Below are 17084 nucleotides of genomic sequence, written 5' to 3' on the forward strand. Positions count from 1 at the left end.
TTGGTTTAGGCCTCCACGTCCTATGAGCTTGATCCAGTTCATACCGAGAGGGATCTTCCTCCCTCCTCCAACAGCTCCACCAACATCTTGGCAAAATATCCTGTCGGCCTCGGGCCCTCCACCCCTCGGGCAGGCCCACGAGCCTCAGATTTTGCCGCCGAGATCTGTTTTCAAGGTCCTCCACTTTAGCTCAAGCCCTAGTTGGCCTCCACCACCCTCTGCAGCTCCTCACCCATCGAGGTGAGTTGATCACTGTGTTGCGACAAAGTCTCTTCCACCCCCTTCAGTTTCTCACCCTGCTCCCGCACCTCAGCCGATGTCCTCCACACCACCGCCCTTCACCGGGGCAATCGCCTCCTCCACCAGCATCTTGAATGCTGCCATCGCATCCTTCCTCATCACCTCCATGTGCTTTGCAAACTGTCACCTCGGTCACCTTTTCTGCCGTGAGCAGTGCGGCCTCACCCAGCGACCCATCCTTCCAGTTGCCGAGCAGACTCTTCCACTCAACAGCGAACCTTCACTCACCCCCTTCTTCACAACAGCTTACTTTGGGTTTTGGATATCCCTCTCCTTTATTACTTCCTGCATTTAACAAAAAATCAAGCCTCGAGCAAGAGCCACCCAACGTGTGACCTCCTCCTACACGCCGCCACCGGAAGTCCGATTCTCAACCATCTTAAACACGTCATAAAAAATATTGCATATGTGCCTCAATGCAAAAACCCTCCCACACCAGGCCATCTTTCTTTTCTTCTCAAGGTTGCTACATCTTGTTGTAATCTCTCACATCTACAATGTAATATCTAACACAGTCTCCCTCTCTTTAGTTCTGATGAAGTTAAATGGACCCAAAACATTAACTCTGCTTTTTCTCCCTATAGATGCTGCCAGACCTGCTGCGTTTTTCCAGCATTCTCTGTTCTTGTATGAAGTTTTTCTTTTTAAAAATAAATTTAGAGTACCCAATTCATTTTTTCCAATTAAGGGGCAATTTAGCGTGTTCAATCCACCTACCTTGCACATCTTTGGGTTGTGGGGGCGAAACCCACGCAAACACGGGGAGAATGTGCAAACTCCACATGGACAGTGACCTGGGACCTCAGCGCCGTAAGACTGCAGTGCTACCACTGTGCCACCGTGCTGCTTCTTGTGCCTTTTTCTAATTACCTGGGTGTTTGGGAGCCAGAGTTCCCATTTGCTTTCTCCATGGCAATGCCGCAATCAATCAACCAGACTTAACTTGCCAACCAATCAACAAACACCCTTATCTCCTATAGTATAAATTGTGGTGACTGTTTGAAATTTGAAGTTCTTGCTTTTGCCCTGATGAGTGCAAGATGAAAAGCTTTGGCAACATGTCTCTCTTTTCAGAAAATGTAATATTATTTTAAGATCTAGAAATAGCATTCATACAGCAACCAATTTCATAAGACTATCACATTACTATAACATCAGCTTTACAAAATCAGTTTTGCTATTTTCTTCCACTGAGTCACATTTCAATGGGTATGAGGTGCTCTGTTCCCCAGGTAGTCTTCATGTGCAAGCACATGGCACACAGTGGTGCCAGAAGGCTATTCGATCAATCAAGCTCTCACCTGCAGTCCATACCAAATATGCACATGCCCCTAGGTGGCTGCTCCCTCCCTAATCTTACTGGGATCATGCTGATGATATCATGCAGTGCGGGATCCTAGTTGCAATCAGCAGATTCTGAAGCTGGAACCATGTGATGAGAGATTCAGAGACACTTTGAATGAAACATTTGACCTACTGCCGTCCTCAATGAAATACCACACAGTTTTAAAAAGCAACGCTTGGAACAAATTTAAATATTCTGCATCATTACTACTGACTGAATAATACAGCAAAAGCAAAATCTTAGCTTCTAAGTTAACTTTTCAAAAATACTACCACGCAGGAACAGAGAGGAGCTACTGCAGTTGGAAGATTATGTCTTTCTTTCTGCCTTTTTTAAAACTTGAGTTTTGTACATGCCAAGGTGAGGGAGGTTGGTGCTGGAGGTGGAAAATGTTGCATCTTAGGCATCTGTGCCGCAATATCAAACACTCCCAGATCATGCAGAAACTCCCTCGACTATGCCCGAGGAATCTGCTTCAGCAACCTGAGTGTAACACTCGTGAACCAGAGGGGGCCTTTATTTTTCACAAGCTAGGCCATTTCTTATCTGAAATAAATGGCCAGATTATTGCCAATTATGAGCTGTGCGCCCATACTTGGGGTGAATTCTAACTCTTGCCAACACCATTTCTCACGGATAGCAATTTTCAGAATTCATGTTCAGTGGTACAAAGTTTCTAGTAGTTACTAGTAGTTACAGGGAAATCAAAAATAATCCAATAAAAATGTTCCCACGGTGCTTCCTTATTTGAGTTAGACAAATGCCTTTGATGTGATTAGCCTGATTAGTCGCATTTTGCAGCAAACATTCTGTAATAGGGCAGCTACTGTGGCTGGTGAATACACAACTTGCCATTTCCTCACATTAAGTTTCACATCTGATTAACTTTTAATAATATTGTTTGTACAGTACTCATTGGGCGCGATCTTCTGGCCTCGTTACGCTCTCGCTCAAGCGAAACGAGGCCGGTGAATAGCGGGAGACCAAAACGAGATCCGCACCAGGCGCCAGTTTGCGATGCAATCGGCCTGCTCCTGTAGGCAAAATCGGGATCCCGCCATAGCGTGGCGAGAAACCAATTATCACCACTTAAGCCCTATTTCCATACAATTAACGGGAGGCACCCCATATCCATGGCCTCCCGTCATTCAGCGGCCTCCCTGGCAAGTGCTCACGTTGGCGCCGATTATTATTCCTTTTGAAAAAATGTGAACCTGGCGGAAGGGCTTCTGTGGGGAGCCGAGGAGATGTGTAGCCATCTTTGCTCACTGATGCACTATCAATTACGACGAGGCGAGAATAGAGAGTAATCGAGGCTTTATTAAGCAGAGATGTGTTGCCTCCTGCAGCTGTGCCGAAATGGCTGCAGCTTGGTGAGCACACACATTTATACTCCGCCTACTGGGCGGAGTCAGCAGACAGGATCTACCCCCGTACCTGTAGTACAGGAGCCTTACCGGATTACTTCTCATATACGTAATATATACAAACAGTGGTGACTACCACATTCACCCCCTGTTAAAAAAGAGTCCAGCAGGGGTGGTGGAAAACTATTTACATGTATGTGAGCATTTGTAAAGTGTACATTTTGGGGAAAGTTCACAAATTTAGCCGGTCAGGTGCCTTGATCCTCCGTTGTGCGCGCCGCAGTCCCGGTGGCGATGCAGGCGCCGGCTCGGTCGCCGGTGACTCCGTGAGCGTGTAGTCCTCACCTTCATCCCTGGGTGGGACCAAGGGGAGGACGGATCGTCCTGGGGCGGGGGCTGTGGTGAGGTGCGCTGAGGGGGCGCTGAGGCATTGGGGGGGGGGGGCCCAGCTGGTGCCAGGTCCCTGAGGGAGACTGTGTCTTGGCGGCCGTCGGGGTACGCTAGGTGTACTGCGGGTTTGCATGGAGTAGCTGTACCCTCTTGACCAAAGGGCCCGCCTTGTGGAGCGCACGTGCTTGCGGAGGAGAACGGGTCCTGGAGCTGCCAGCCACGTTGGGAGCGAAACCCCGGAGGTGGACTTCCTGGGGAAGGCAAGGAGACGTTCATGGGGGGTTTCGTTAGTCGTAGTGCAAAGTAGCGATCGGATGGAGTGGAGGGCACGGGGAGGACCTCCTGCCAGCGGGAGACCGGGAAATTTTTTAGACCGTAGGGCCAGCAGGATGGCCTTCCAGACCGTCCCGTTCTCCCTCTCCACCTGCCCGTTTCCCCAGGGGTTGGAGCTGGTCGTCCTGCTCGAGGCAATGCTCTTGCTGAGCAGGAATTGACGCAGCTCATCACTCATAAAGGAGGATCCCTGGTCGCTGTGGATGTAAGCGGGGAAAGCGAACAGAGTGAAGATGCTATTGAGGGCTTTGATGACTGTGGCAGACGTCATATCGGGCGAAGGGGAATCTGGAGTATTCATCGACCACGTTAAGGAAGTACGTGTTTCGGTCGGTGGAGGGGAGGGGCTTTGACATCCACGCTGAGGCGTTCAAAGGGATGGAATTCCTTCACCAGGTGTGCTCGGTCTGGCTGGTAGAAGTGCTGTTTTCACTCCGCGCACACCTGCAGACTTTGGTGACCGTCCTGACTTCCGCAATGGAGTAGGGTTGGTTACGGGCCTTTATGAAGTTGAAGAACCAGGTGACCCCTGGGTGACAGAGACCATCGTGTAGGGCCCGGAGTCGGTCCACTTGTGCGCTGCCACATGTACCTCGGGATAGGGCATCGGGGGGCTCATTGAGCTTACCGGGCCATACAAAATCTCGTAATTGTAGGTGGAGAGCTCGGTCCTCCACCTCAAGATTTTATAATTTTTGATCTTGCCACGCTGTGTGTTATTGAACATACTGTGTCAATGAGGAGAGTGAATCTCCTGCCGGCCAGGTAATGCCTCCAATGCCGCACAGCTTCTACGATGGCTTGGGCCTCCTATTCGGCGGAGGAGTGCCGAATTTCGGAGGCATGGAGGGTGCGTAAAAAGAATGCCACGGGTCTGCCGGCCTGGTTGAGGGTGGGGCCAGAGCGACGTCTGATGCATCGCTCTCTCGACTTGAAAGGGGAGGGTCTCGTTGACTGCGTGCATCGCGGCCTTGGCGATGTTGGCCTTGATACGGTTGAAGGCCTGGTGAGCCTCGACCATCAGGGGAAAAACGGTGGAGTGAATGAGTGGGCGGGCCTTGTCCGCATAGTTAGGGACCCACTGGGCATAGTATGAGAAGAACCCCAGGCATCGTTTGAGGGCCTTGGGGCAGTGGGGGAGGGGCTGTTCCATGCGGGGGCGCATGCGGTCAGGGTCAGGCCCTAGAACTCCATTTGGCACCACATAGCCAAGGATGGCTAAGCGGTTGGTGCTGAACACGCACCTCTCCTTGTTATACGTAAGGTTCAGGAGTTTGGCGGTGTGGAGAAATTTGTAACGGTTAGCGTTGTGGTCCTGCTGGCCGTGGCCGCAGATGGTGACGTTATCCAGGTACGGGAAGGTGGCCCGCAGTCCGTACTGGTCAATCATTCTGTCCATCTCCCGTTGGAAGACCGAGACCCCATTAGTGACGCCGAAGGCAACCCTAAGGAAGTGGTAAAGGCGGCCGTCTGCTTCAAACGCAGTGTATGGGCGGTCCGCCTTGCGCTTGGGGAGCTGGTGGTAGTCAGATTTCAGGTCCACTGTCGAGAAGACCCGGTACTGTGCAATCTGATTGACCATATGAGATATGCGTGGGAGGGGGTACGCGCGAGCTGCGTGTACCGATTGATGGTCTGACTGTAGTCAACGACCATCCTGTGTTTCTCCCCAGTCTTTACAATTAGCACTTGGGCTCTCCAGGGACTGTTTCTGGCCTCAATGATGCCTTCCCGCAGCAGCCGCTGGACCGCCGACCTGATGAAGGTCCTGTCCTGGGCACTGTACCGTCTGCTCCTGGTGGCGACGGGTTTGCGATCCGAAGCGAGGTTTGCGAAGAGGGAAGGTGGGTCGACCTCAAGGGTCGTGAGACCGCATACAGTAAGGGGTGGTAGGGGCCCGCCAAATTTCAGAGTTAGACTTTGGAGGTTGCACTGGAAGTCCAGGCCGAGTAGCAAGGCAGCGCAGAGGTTGGGGAGGACGTAGAGCCGGACGTTGCTGAACTCTACGCCCTGGATGGTGAGGGTGGCGGTGCAGTACCCCCGAATCTCCACGGAGTGGGATCCGGAGGCCAGGGAGATTCGTTGGGTAATTGGGTGTACCGCGAGGCAGCAGCGCCTTACCTTATCAGAGTGGATGAAGCTCTCCGTGCTCCCGGAGTCAAGAAGGCATGATGTCTTGTGCCAATCGACCTTTACCGTCGTTGACACGGTTGCGAGGTTGTGCGGCCGCGACTGGTCGAGCGTGATGGAGGCGAGCTGCGGCTGGTGTTGGTGGGCCCCGGGCTAGTCGGCGGCGATTGTGGGCGATGAGCGGACCTATGAGGTGCCCGACGAGCAGGGGTCCTGAGGCGCCGAAGATGGCGGCGCCCACGGCGGGCGGCGTTAAAGATGACAACGCACACGGGCCGCACGGTCTAATGGGGGAGGATGGCGGCGCCCACGGACCACACGTGTTGTGATGCGAGGAAGATGGCGGCACCCATGGGCCGCACGTGGGTTACGGGGACGAAAATGGCGGCGCCCACGGATCGCACGTGGGGGGTGCAGGAACAATGGGCCTGGCACACCGCAGCGAAATGTCCTTTCTTCCCACAGGCCTTGCAGATTGCGCTCCGCGCCGGGCAGCGCTGCCGGGGGTGCTTTGTCTGCCCACAGAAATAGCATTTGGGCCCCCCGGGGTTGGCTGGCTGCCGCACGGCGCAGGCTTGGGGTTGGCTGGGGGCGATCGCTGGTGGGGTCCGCGATGTCCAGGAGGGGGGCGCAGTGCGGTCGTGGGCGAACACTTGAACATTACAGGAGGCTACCGTTAGTGAGGTCGCGAGTTTCTTGGTCGCCGCGAGGTCGAGAGTACCCCCTTCTAAGAGGCGCTGGCGGATGTACACCGACCCTGTGCCCGTAACGAAAGCGTCCCTGATTAGAAGTTCGGAATGTTCAACGGCCGAAACTGCCTGGCAATCGCAGTTCCTCGCCAGGGCGTGCGGGGCACGCCAGAAATCTTCCAATGACTCACTGGGGAGTTGTTGCCGTGTGGACAGGAGGTGCCTGGCGCAGAGTTTGTTGGTCGGCCGGGTATAGTTCTCTTTAAGAAGCGCCATGGCCTCAGTGTAGTTGGGCGCATCCCAGATAAGGGGAAAGATATCGGAGCTCAGCCGTGTGTACAGGATCTGGAGTTTCTGTGCTTCTGGGGGTTGTTCTGTCGCTGATCCGATGTAGGCTTCAAAGCAGGCTAGCCAGTGGTCGAAGGCCGACGTGGCGTTGTCTGCTTGAGGGTGCAGCTGCAGGCGATCTGGCTTGATGCGGAGGCCCATCGCTGTAAAATCTCTGCTTAATAAATTGATGCACTATCAATTATGACGAGACGAGAGTAGAGTAATCAAAGCTTTATTAAGCAGAGATGTGTTGCCTCTTGCAGCTACTGCCGAAATGGCTGCAACTCGGTGAGCACACACATTTATACTCCGCCTACTGGACGGAGCCAGCATGCAGGGATCTTACCGTATTACTTCTCATATACGTAATATATACAAACAGTGGTGACTACCAAACTCACATGATGTGGAGATGCCAGCGTTGGACTGTCTTTGCTCACAGGTAGAGCCCAGAGGCGCTGGACTTGCGACCACAGTGCTCGGTGGGGAACCTTGGCTGGGGGGGGCCTGGAGGGATGGGCCGCCATGGTAAGGGATGGGGGAGGGGGCGCTGGGGGGCTCACGGCTCCAGCATGCCAATCCCTGGATCGTGTGTACCCATTCTGGGGGAAACCGTAGCCCCTGCCCGTCTGTCCCACCGGCCACCCACAACCCCCACCAATTGCCGATGCCTCTGGCCATGTGGCTGAAGGCTATTGCTAATAGGGAATTAGCAATCATGGTTAAGTGAGTACTGTACACATCCCAAGTGGATCGACGCGGGTGGGCGGGCCACGTAGCATGTGGGGCTCGTTGCCTAGCATCCCAATCACATCTTCATGCATGGGCACTGTTCTTGAACACTGCAGGAGGCAACACCACACACGCAGCAACCAACATCCGAACATCCAGGGGATGGGACACAGCTCCGGGGGCATGTCCAAGGCCGGAGTTGGGCTAGTGCCACAGGGATGGGGAGATGCCTGGAGAGATGGTCCAAGTGTTCGGAGGTCGGGACACATTGCGGAAGAAAGTGAAAGAGGCGTCATACTGCTTGTGGTCAAGAGTGTTTATTGTGTTTTACAATTCCCCACTCTCTCGATGGTGCCGCCCCTCCCCCACCCCCCTTCACCCCCTACCTAATCCCCCCACAATCCTCTTCCCCCTCCCTTGGTGCTCTCAGTGATCCTCCATGTGCTTTGCCTTCCTATCTCTACCACTACGTCTAGGTGTCTCCCCAGGATGCACATCAGAGGAGGGCAGACAGATGTTTACCTCGTCCCATGATCTTCAATGCCCCTAGAGGTGCCCTCTGGGGCCTGAGGGTCTCGGAACACTTGTCGGTGGCACAAGCACAGCCGTGCCCACCTGTGACTGGCAGAAGCTCCGCATCGCCTCGGCGTTTCCTATCTGAGAGCAAGACATGTCCCGCAGCACCTCATCAAAGGTCAGCATGGTACTGGGTGACATCCCCCAGCGAATCGGACATTCTACCGAAACCCATAGCCATGGCTGTCACCAATGGCGCGACTCCTTGGACACTTTCATTAATGGTGCCGACGTCGTGCACCAGGCTTTCCACCGCGGTCACCACCCTAGCAGTGTTGGCCGTGGTGCCACGCATCGCAGGTGACATCTCCTGCGCCCTTAGCCTCTAGACTCCTCTAATCGGCTATCGATCTGTTGGACTGTCGCTGACATTTTCCTCTGAATGTCCTGGCCGCTCCCTATCGTCTCCATCAGCTCCGGGATTACCTCTCCCATAGGCTCAGCATTAGGCTGGGACCCAGCTGGGTCGTGGGATCTAGCAGACCTCCGACTGCTGTCTCGCCTGGGGGTTCCTGCCTCCACCTGATGTACATCAGCAGCTGTGTGATGCTCACCAGAATGTGCTCCAGAAGCCTGACCACTAACATTTCCCACCCATTTGCTTGTATCTGCACTGGTGGAGGGTAGGGTTGACAGCTGTGACGCCGCAATCATGTCATCCTCGGAACTCCCCTCCGAGGTGGTCACCTGGGAGGCTGGAGAGGGGGCCACCCGGGATGGGCCAGCGCCATCGGCTGGAGGACCTGCGGGAGAATGGGCATGTGGTTAGTGAGGGGATGAGTCAGTCAGTAAGGCAATAACAACTTACATTTGACAGGTCCTCCAGGCACAACCCGGTGGTTCCTCACGTCTGCGGCGTCCGCCTACCTCCGCGTGGGTGACCACCCTGTCCTCGGCCACCTCAGTCACATCCAAGGCCCGCCCCTCAAAGAAAGTGAGGATTTTTAAGTCTGGCCCCCTGCCATCAGACTAGGCCCTCTCCTGGCGATTGTGGGTGAACTTTTCCTGAGGAGATACAGAAAGGTTATTGTTAGACGCACCCGTAGTTCACAGTGGTGGGAGGTGGTTGGTGTCTACTCACACATGTCCTGCGCAGTGTAGGTTGTTGACTTTTTTTTGTCCCTGGAGGCCAGTCCTCCTGGTCACGCTCCCGGAGCTGACAGCCACCGTCACCTCACCTCAGGCAGCACTGGCTGCCCTGTGGCTGACCCTTTTGGACACTCGAGGGAACAGGACATCTCTCCTGGCCTCCACAGCATCTAGCAGCCTTCCAGATCTGCATCCCAGAGTCTTGGGGCCGGTCTCTTCGGCGCCATTGCTTTGAGCTGGCTCGGGTTAGCTGAGCGAGTGCAGCCTAAATGCTGCTCCACCTTGATAGCAGGGCGTTGGCGAGCACGATGCCGGTGAATTGGCTGATGAGCCTGCATTTGCGGCGGGAATCCCGTGGGGCCTCGTTAAGTGGACCAATTAACGTTGAATAGCGTTGCCAGCCTCGCTGGGCCAAGCGCTGGGAAGCCCGTGGCAGTTCCCACTCACTACCACACTTCGAAACCTTTCCAGAGAATCACGCCCAGTGTCAGAGATATTTATTGTCTTGGCAATCATATTATAAAAAATATCATATGTACAATGACAGGTGATAACACTGCTGCTCTGATTATTTACCGGTTTCTACTGTTAATCACAGAACCACAACCATCTAATTCAAAATAATCTTCCGTCATAACCCAAGTTCTCAAAGAAACCAATTATAATCAAATGCACCAGTTGCTGTTCATCCATAGCTCAAGTGGGCATGGAGAAAAAGATTCTACAGAACTAACTTTCTCCACATTAGAACAGTGCCTATACTTCAATAATACTCCACTGGTTATGAAAAGTCTTGAAACTCCCTGCAATTTTAACAGATTCTACATAAATGCAAGTTAATTCTTTCTTTCTTACTAAGATTCATCGCAAAAATTCTGGTGGAGACAAACAAATCTATAGAGTGGTTCCGTTAGAAATTCACAATATCACAATAACAATTCAGTAAAATTGGAGGACTGACAGCAGCATATGGAAGTGGAAAGCCATCATATTTTTGCTGGGGTGAACGGACTACATTATTAAGTATTTATCCTGAAGAACTCTGTTAAAGTACACATAGAAATCAATGCAGCACAAATACCAGTATTTGCCCATGGAAGCAGTATACGAATCCAGTCGTTGTTCCTTGTGCAACTGTAAACAGCTGTCAACAAACGCTCTCCCCACACAAATCTGTGTCTTTATTTCTGCCAGCTTGTGCTGTACTGTCTAGAAGTGAAAGGAAGAATATTTACCATCGTTCCCTGAGCATTCTGTTTCATCAGGACAGGGATGGGAAATTGTGTGTGGAGTCTGAAGAGATAGGCGAGATACTAAATGAATATTTTTCGTCAGTATTCACTCAGGAAAAAGATAATGTGTGGAGGAGAATGCTGAGCCCCAGGCTAAAAGAATAGATGGCATTGAGGTAAGTAGGGAAGAGGTGTTGGCAATTCTGGACAGGCTGAAAATAGATAAGTCCCCGGGACCTGATGGGATTTATCCTAGGATTCTCTGGGAGGCCAGGGAAGAGATTGCTGAACCTTTGGCTTTGATTTTTATGTCATCATTGGCTACAGGAATAGTGCCAGAGGACTGGAGGACAGCAAATGTGGTCCCTTTGTTCAAAAAGGGGAGCAGAGACAACCCCGGCAACTATAGACCGGTGAGCCTCACGTCTGTAGTGGGTAAAGTCTTGGAGGGGATTATAAGAGACAAGATTTATAATCATCTAGATAGGAATAATATGATCAGGGATAGTCAGCATGGCTTTGTGAAGGGTGGGTCATGCCTCACAAACCTTATTGAGTTCTTTGAGAAGGTGACTGAACAGGTAGATGAGGGTAGAGCAGTTGATGTGGTGTATATGGATTTCAGCAAAGCGTTTGATAAGGTTCCCCACGGTAGGCTATTGCAGAAAATACGGAGGCTGGGGATTGAGGGTGATTTAGAGATGTGGATCAGAAATTGGCTAGCTGAAAGAAGACAGAGGGTGGTGGTTGATGGGAAATGTTCAGAATGGAGTACAGTCACAAGTGGAGTACCACAAGGATCTGTTCTGGGGCCGTTGCTGTTTGTCATTTTTATCAATGACCTAGAGGAAGGCGCGGAAGGGTGGGTGAGTAAATTTGCAGACGATACTAAAGTCGGTGGTGTTGTCGATAGTGTGGAAGGATGTAGCAGGTTACAGAGGGATATAGATAAGCTGCAGAGCTGGGCTGAGAGGTGGCAAATGGAGTTTAATGTAGAGAAGTGTGAGGTGATTCACTTTGGAAGGAATAACAGGAATGCGGAATATTTGGCTAATGGTAAAGTTCTTGAAAATGTGGATGAGCAGAGGGATCTAGGTGTCCATGTACATAGATCCCTGAAAGTTGCCACCCAGGTTGATAGGGTTGTGAAGAAGGCCGATGGAGTGTTGGCCTTTATTGGTAGAGGGATTGAGTTCCGGAGTCGGGAGGTCATGTTGCAGCTGTACAGAACTCTGGTACGGCCGCATTTGGAGTATTGCGTACAGTTCTGGTCACCGCATTATAGGAAGGACGTGGAGGCTTTGGAGCGGGTGCAGAGGAGATTTACCAGGATGTTGCCTGGTATGGAGGGAAAATCTTATGAGGAAAGGCTGATGGACTTGAGGTTGTTTTCGTTGGAGAGAAGAAGGTTAAGAGGAGACTTAATAGAGGCATACAAAATGATCAGGGGGTTAGATAGGGTGGACAGTGAGAGCCTTCTCCCGCGGATGGAGATGGCTGGCACGAGGGGACATAACTTTAAACTGAGGGGTAATAGATATAGGACAGAGGTCAGAGGTAGGTTCTTTACGCAAAGAGTAGTGAGGCCGTGGAATGCCCTACCTGCTACAGTAGTGAACTCGCCAACATTGAGGGCATTTAAAAGTTTATTGGATAAACATATGGATGATAATGGCATAGTGTAGGTTAGATGGCTTTTGTTTCGGTGCAACATCGTGGGCCGAAGGGCCTGTACTGCGCTGTATTGTTCTATGTTCTATCACTTGATAAAAAATTGCAGTGGCATTTCTAATATTTCATTCTAAGGTTTCTGACAAAAAAAAGATTATAAGCAGGAGTATAAAATTACTGTATGTTTCACTTCATTTTTAAAATTATTCACTGTTATATTCAATAGCTCTGCTCTAAAATATCAGCTATTTCTCCTGACTTCAAGGCTCAAGAAAATTTGGAACAACAAAGCACATTTCTATCATAGGGCAGAAGGAGGCCATTCAGCCCATCAATCTGCACCAACCCTCTGAAAGAGGGTCACCTAATCTACACATCTTTGAATGCAAAGGGGCAATTTAGCCTGGCCAATCCACCTAACCTACACATCTTTGGACTATGGGAGGAAACGGAAGCACCTGGAGGAAACCCACGCAGACACGGGGAGAACATGCAAACTCCACACAGACAGTCGCCCGAGGCTGGAATTGAACCCGGGTCTCTGGTGCCGTGAGGCAACATTTTTAACCACTGTGCCACCAAGCAATGACTAATATTTTGTTTTTCAAGCTCAGGGCATAACAGCATAGCAAAACCTTTTTTTTTTTGTCATGCTTTATCCTGCCCTCTTAAGCCATTACATGAAATGTTAGAATTGTCTCTTGTCAATGAAATTTAATTTTGTTACATCAACTCCTTCTCGGTCGATCAGAACTTATGCATTAAAGTGTCAGACTCAAGTCTGTCAGGAGGGTTTTCTGAACGGATATTAAAAATCCACAGCTTCTACCAATAGTCTGTGACAGGTGCCTATAAACCAGAAGTCTTCTAGTTGATGCAGAACAAGAAGAGCTATAGGGTAGGGTGTAAGTTGGCAAAACCAAATAGCATTCCTGCTTCTAATCACAATCCATGGCCAGAAAATCTGTGTGGAAGCTGTGCAAGATTAAGCTCAGCAATGCTACCCTCAATGGTGGAATATCCTGCCAACATTCATTGTCAAGGTTCAAACACAAAGATTTATTACTTACAAGTCATTGGAGGGTTTCTGGCACCCATTTAATCACTCAAAGAGTCAGTTTTTGTGAGGGAGGTTTGAAAAGGTAATAAATCCAGAAATAAAAAATTCAGCAATGACAAAATCCACATCGCCTTTCGGAGGATGGGGGAGGTACAAAAACGGCTAATAATTTTACCTAAACTGTTCACAAATCTAGGAACCAAACCCTTACACAAATTTATACCATTCAGCTTCTGACACATTTGATGTCAATTATTGCTAAAGTAAGTTTATCAGCATTGTCAAACTAACCATTTCATTAATTTCATATAAGTCTTTCAATTCCTCCGGAAGTGAAGATTAAATGTAATTAACTTATTTTTCTGAATGTCATAGTGTGTGCACCCACCTGCAAATCTGCAATAGTTTTACCAAAGGCCTTTCTCTGTTTCACATACTTTCTAGTTTCTTCAAACATGAATTCACAGTTGGCAAGGGCCAAGTCTGCAATTAGCAATCGTTCCTTTAAACGTACAGGGTTAGAATTTATTTCAGACAGGAAATAAATGCATCAAAATCCATCATATTTAACCAGCCAATTTTAGTTACATCTCACAAGTAGAACACTGCAATATAAATAGCACAGGTTAAAACAATTTATATTATTTTGTGCTGGGGAGGGGGGGGGGGGGGGAATATAAACTTCACAACAGGCTATACCTGCAAATAACAATTTTATACAGGACAGTGCAGAAAATTAAATCCACGCTGTGTTTTAAAAAAAAATGTACTTTTTGTGCTTTGCAATTTTGTCAGTATTTCAGTTTTAGGCTCTGTAACTTCTTCAGACTAACCCCACCTCTTCCAAAGATGTTACAGGTTTATAGTTTAACAAAAAGAAAGGCAGAACAAAATTACCGTTTGTTGCCAACATTCTTACCTGTCAAAGGTGTCAATTTTTACTGCAGGGTAGCCCAATGGACATTGATAGCCCTGGGATTCCTTTTTAAATTGATCATTTGTCAAGCAGGCCTAGACTAAGAGTGCGGAGGACAACATAGATATCATAGAATTTACAGTGCAGAAGGAGGCCATTCGGCCCATCGAGTCTGCACCGGCTCTTGGAAAGAGCACCCCACCCAAGGTCCACACCTCCACCCTATCCCCATAACCCAGTAACCCCACCCAACAATTTTGGACACTATGGGCAATTTAGCATGGCCAATCCACCTAACCTGCACATCTTTGGACTGTGGGAGGAAACCGGAGCACCCGGAGGAAACCCACGCACACACGGGGAGGATGTGCAGACTCCGCACAGACAGTGACCCAAGCCGGAATCGAACCTGGGACCCTGGAGCTGTGAAGCATTTGTGCTATCCACAATGCTACCGTGCGAATCACGGCTGGCCGCTGGGAGAATCGCCACTTGCTGTTGGTAATGGGCGAGCGGCGATTCTCCGGCCCGGGTGGGCCGATCGGCCTGCCCAAAACGACGGGTTCCTGCCGGTGCCATCCACACCCGGTCGCTGCCGGCGGGATCAGCGCAGGAACGCTGGGGGGGCGGGGCGGCCTCAAAAGGGGTCTGGCCCGCAATCGGTGCCCACCGATCGGCGGGCCGGCCTCTCTGAAGGAGGACCTCCTTTCCTCCGCTGCCCCGCAAGATCCATCCGACATCTTCTTGGGGAGGACGGCAACCGCGCATGTGCATGCGGTCGTGTCATTTACGCGGCGCCGCTTTTATGCGGCACCAAGGCCCGGCGCGCGTAATTGACGCGGCGCCGCTCCTAGCCCCCCGGGGGCTGGAGAATAGGGGGCTGGGAACGGCCTCCGACGCCGGAGTGAAACACTCCGGTTTTCACTCCGGCGTCGGGACTTAGTCTCCCAATGAGAGTATTGTGCCCAGGGTTTATACTGTTCTTAGTTATTTGTTACCGTAAAAATCTTAAGAAGTGAAATCTTATCGTACCATCCTCTTCTGCTATGAACAGGAAGTGTGAATTTATTTTTAAATGTTATCGATCTCTCGGGAGATCATTACAGTGCACAACCATTTATGTCCTAGTGGAGAGGAATGAAACCCTTGGCTGATTGTTCCCTTCCCCAACCCAAACCAATTTTAGTGTTGTCTACTGCCATTCAGTAGCGCCTAGGAGTGAATCGGGCAATTTTATGTCTTAGTATTTTACGCAGAGGCTACTGGGTGAGTTTAAAGGGTAGCACTAGTGCAAGAGAAGGCAATGTAAGGTAATACCCCCACTCCCAAACTCTACCATTCCTCCCCTATCAGTACAGTTAGGTGAGGAAAGATAAATATTTCACCTGTTATGAAAAAAATCTCTCTTCCCTTCTTGACAGTTGGAAACTTGCCACGTTATAGAGATTGCCAGTTAGCAGTAGAAACTTCAGTCAGCAATTTGCACTGTAGATGGGTTCCGTCCCAGGCCTTCTTTTAAATAATACACTCCATGGCCCAATGGATAAAGACATGATTGAGTGTAGTACTAAGGTGACAGATTCAATCCTTGCTTTACGTTGATCTAGTCAATTTCAATTAAGACAGTTGTTTGGTGCTATATTGGATGCTGACTAGACATGGGGAAAAATGGAAACCCCAGATTGCCCCTCATAATTGTGTGCATATATGGGAAACAATAGCATTGGGCTCCGCTATAATCCTCTCATTACTAGATGTTTCAGCACACATACGTGACAAATAGTCACAAGAAAAAGGTGCCAGCTTGTCCCTTGGAATAAAAGATACATAAATTGTGAGATCATGAAACAAGTGATAACAAAAATCCGAACTGTTACCTGTGGAAGCTCAGTCATAAGATAGTAGAATCCCTTATTAACTTCTCCTAGTAGAGCATTGTCTGGCAAGTGTACATCCTCAAAGAAGAGTTCAGCTGTATCCTTCCCATTCAAAAACAACATAAGCATTTTTGTCAGTGTAGGCAGCACAATTTACAGCTTCTTTATTTTGTCCAATATTTCAATGAATATTAGTAAAGGTTAGCGCTTTCATACAGTGTTCAAAGTACCACCAGAAAGAACAAAAAAATCTTGTGAAATTGCAGTGGAGGAAGTAGAAATGATCTACAAACATCCATACATACATGAACTTTGACAATGTTGACATCGAGCTTTGACAAAGGGTCATCTGGACTCGAAGCGTTAGCTCGTTTCTCTCCCTACAAATGCTGCCAGACCTGCTGAGATTTTCCAGCATTTTCTCTTTGGTTTCAGATTCCAGCATTCGCAGTAATTTGCTTTTATCCATATATACATCACTGCTTCATCAAACCTCTCTGGTACTTCAAAGAAGTCAATTAAGCAGCAGCATATACAACCTCCTTCTGCACTGTAGGGATTCTATGATGATTCAAAATATATTCAGTGACTTGGCCTCCACGGCCTCCTGTTGTAGAGAATTCAACAGGTTCACCACCGAGTGAAGAAGTTTCTCCATTTCTCAGTCCTAAATGTCCTATCCCATATCCTGAGACTGTGACCCCTTGTTCTAGCAACCCCCCCCACTCTCTAGCCAGAGGAAACATCATCCCTCCATCCAGTCTGTCCAGCTCTGTCAGAGTTTTATACGTTTCAATGAGATAACCTCTTTTTCCTTTAAACTCCAGTGAATCTTATAAGGTAAGTAAATCTTATCCATCTTATACGTATTTATTGGTCTATTTTATCTGCTAACTTTTCTATTCAATTTAATCCAGATTTGGTCCCATTTCAACCCTTAAGCATTAACTTTCAATGCAGCAATGTTGTTTTTGACTCTGTTTTCTTTGTTACGACAATAAATTTAATTAAATTATGACCACTGGCCTCTACATTCAGTTATTAGGT

At 49.5% G+C, this 17084-nt stretch overlaps 1 protein-coding gene across 2 annotated transcripts in view; it reads right to left on the reverse strand.

Annotated features, from left to right (window-relative positions):
• acadl (acyl-CoA dehydrogenase long chain) overlaps nt 1–17084 on the reverse strand; it is a 206833-nt gene that overhangs the window by 23526 nt on the left and 166223 nt on the right. For both annotated transcript variants that reach the window (XM_072484136.1, XM_072484127.1), the window contains 3 exons: nt 16038–16139; nt 13633–13746; nt 10363–10490 (listed from right to left, as the gene is read on the reverse strand). In XM_072484136.1, the coding sequence (XP_072340237.1) occupies nt 10363–10490; nt 13633–13746; nt 16038–16139 (344 nt within the window). The remainder of the gene's footprint in view (nt 1–10362; nt 10491–13632; nt 13747–16037; nt 16140–17084) is intronic.

The sequence above is a fragment of the Scyliorhinus torazame genome, chromosome 2 (assembly GCF_047496885.1).
Source record: "Scyliorhinus torazame isolate Kashiwa2021f chromosome 2, sScyTor2.1, whole genome shotgun sequence".
In the NCBI taxonomy this organism is placed as follows: Eukaryota; Metazoa; Chordata; class Chondrichthyes; order Carcharhiniformes; family Scyliorhinidae; genus Scyliorhinus; species Scyliorhinus torazame.